At 30.0% G+C, this 2,862-nt stretch overlaps 1 protein-coding gene across 1 annotated transcript; it reads right to left on the bottom strand.

The window, feature by feature from the left end:
- Window positions 1-764: 764 nt before the first annotated feature.
- LOC136218150 (MLP-like protein 423) lies at window positions 765-1,549 on the bottom strand. Its single transcript, XM_066004912.1, has 2 exons — window positions 1,302-1,549; window positions 765-1,223 (listed from the first exon to the last, which is right to left on the bottom strand). Exons 1-2 carry the CDS (start codon window positions 1,486-1,488, stop codon window positions 946-948), a joined length of 465 nt encoding a protein of 154 aa, XP_065860984.1. The 5' UTR covers window positions 1,489-1,549; the 3' UTR covers window positions 765-945.
- Between the last annotated feature and the right edge of the window lie 1,313 nt (window positions 1,550-2,862).

Below are 2,862 nucleotides of genomic sequence, written 5' to 3'. Positions count from 1 at the left end.
AGCTTAACTGGAAATCACATGTACAAGGAAGGTGACGAAGAGCGAGAGCGAGAGCTTTACAATTCGTAATGTAGAAATAAACAAAGTGGAACCCTAAAACTGGAAGTGAGAGTTTTACACGTTCGTTTGAAAAAAAGTATTGGGATCAGTTTTTATAAAAAAAATGATGCTAATGGAAAATCATTGAGGTCGATTTCTTAACCAAAACCGACTCTGATGACAATTTAAATAAAACCAACGCCAAAGATCATTAGAGTCGGTTTTTTAAATAAATCGTTTTCAATAAAGCGTCACCAAAAGTCATTTCTGTACTAGAGATTGAGTTTTAACTATTAGCTTGAGTTTTTAGTTCAATTGTTATGGTATTATAGCCTCTTGAAATAAATAACAAATACCATTATAGTGTGCTGCCTATTCACTACAACATTTGGAGTAGAATAATGTCATAACATATAAAGATCTAATGGATTAATCTGGAATGTTCGCATGGACCTTAATGATCAAATGAATGTGGTTATATATTCACCGGTAAATCTAGGCTTATTAAATCTAAATTTTAGGATGCTTTGAATCTCCACCCTAAGTTTTAATAATAAGACTAATTTAATAGTGAATGACCAAATATACTATATGATCATTAAGGTCATGTGATCAAAACTGATGGACTAATAGTAATATCTCTATAAAAAGTTTCAATATTATTTTGATAGACAAATTTAAAATATGCAGGTACCCACACATTAACTTATAATGGGGCCAAACAGTTGAATATATTATATGTAAAATTTATTAAGAGATGAAAGGGTATGACAAATTATTCAACATCCATTACATAAGAAAACTTTGAAAAAAAAAATTCCTCTTTATTGAGATAGCCACATTAATTATTTAGTAGAGCAGCATACATAATAGAGCAAGAGCAGATTTGAATGGGGAAAGAGGTGATTAAGCCTTGTGATTGAGAATAAGTTCATCCACCTCCTTGAAGTTCTTAACCACAAAATCCTTAATGATATGTGGAACTTCAACTTCATCACTTGCCTTCTCATACTCACACATCCAACTAACCAAACATCCTTCTCCCTTTGGTACAACACTAATGTGACCCTTGAAAGTCTTGTAGTATTTGAGCAGATCACCTTCTATGACACTGTAACTCACTGTTTTCTTCTCATCATCTGCTGCATCTATCTTCTCTTTTGATGTCTTCACTAGTGGAGAACCTGCACATAATACATTTATTCAACCAATTCAACATTAATTAATTATAATCTGTAGTTAGTGTAATAATAATTACGTACCTTCAGCATAAGTGAAGAGACGAACAGAGCCAGCAGCCTTTCCATCGCCTTCAAGGACTTGAATGGACTTGTATTGATCTGGGAATTCTTTTGGGAAGAGAGATGTCGAATCCCTAATGCTGCTCCAGAACTTCTCTGCTGATGATTTTAGCTCTATTTCTACATCAAGCTTTCCACTGCCAGCCATTGCAATAAACAAATGAATTCTAGCTAGATTGTAATCTGTGAGTTGAGAGATGTTCAACTAAGCTTTCATATATAAGTGGGAGGAAAGCATAAGCCTTTCAATGACAACTTTAAATTCGTCTAATTAATGAAGTTCAACCGCTACTTTCTCTGCTATTAAACACCTCCAATCTTTTTTATTTTCTTTTCTTTTTTTCTTATCCTTAATTTATTACTGGTTGCAAATAAGGCCTAATCAAATAAAATAAATATGTGCAGAACAAGTTTGTAAAATTTGAAATGTTTCTCTTGAACCACAAAATTTATATTTGTAATTTAATTTTATAATAAAAGAAGGAGGGACAGTCTATCTTAATCTATGAGATTTTATGTCAAATTGATATACAAATTAAAGGATGTTAATGTAGGTATAAAATGTTATCGAAAATCTTTGAATAAGGAAGATGGGTGGGTCACCATGCCATGCTTGATAGTTGTACTGCAATTAATTTTCCCATCTACTCTTTTTATGAACCAAAATAATACAATAAAAACTAGAGAATAAAAAAAAAAAATTATACAATAAAAATGTAAACTAATAGTAAAATATAAATATAATTTTTCAAAGTAAAAATAAAAAAAAGGTTCACTTAAATTCATTCATTCATTCATTCTTTCATCCAAAATAGTCACTTTAAAAAAAATTATAAAAAAAGGAAACTAAAATTTCATCCAGAATAACTAAACAAAATAAAATTTTAAGGTTATAAGAATGTATTTTTTAAGTAAACTAATAAATCTAAAAAAATTAAATTGGCATTAGCAAATATTTTGTTATACAGTAAGCAAAACTATTATCTTATATAAGTTAGTACATAAAATTTAAAAACAATTATGATTTTTTTATATAGTTTATCCAATTTCTTAGATCGATGATCACCGAATACCTTTTAGGTAGATCCTCTTCCAAATTAAACTTTTTTTGCATATGCTAGGACTCGAACTCGATATAATAGTACATTTTTTTCATGATAGAATTAAATGAAATTACAACAATTTTGTTATACTTCTTTTGAGAAAATATTTATTATACTTGGTTCCTTGAAAAGAAAACATATAGACCGGAAGAAGAAGAATGGGAACTTTTATTATCAACACAAAACAGGTGTAATAATGGTACGCCCAAAGTAGTAACTACATTAATATTAATTAGATCCAGCTATTTGTAAATTGTATTTAGAGCAAAGAAACCAGAAGTTTCGGCCTTAATTATGTCAATCAAGGGCCGGTTCCCTCGCCTACAAATCGCCTTGTTTCCTTTTATAGCTCATCCATGTGAACTCAATTAATTAATTAATTAGGTTTAGGCCCATTCATTTCCATGTCCATCTCCAAA

Source organism: Euphorbia lathyris, chromosome 2 (genome assembly GCF_963576675.1).
Source record: "Euphorbia lathyris chromosome 2, ddEupLath1.1, whole genome shotgun sequence".
NCBI classification, from domain to species: domain Eukaryota; kingdom Viridiplantae; phylum Streptophyta; class Magnoliopsida; order Malpighiales; family Euphorbiaceae; genus Euphorbia; species Euphorbia lathyris.
Note: the sequence above shows the minus strand (reverse complement) of the source record. Positions and strands in the feature narration are given on the sequence as shown.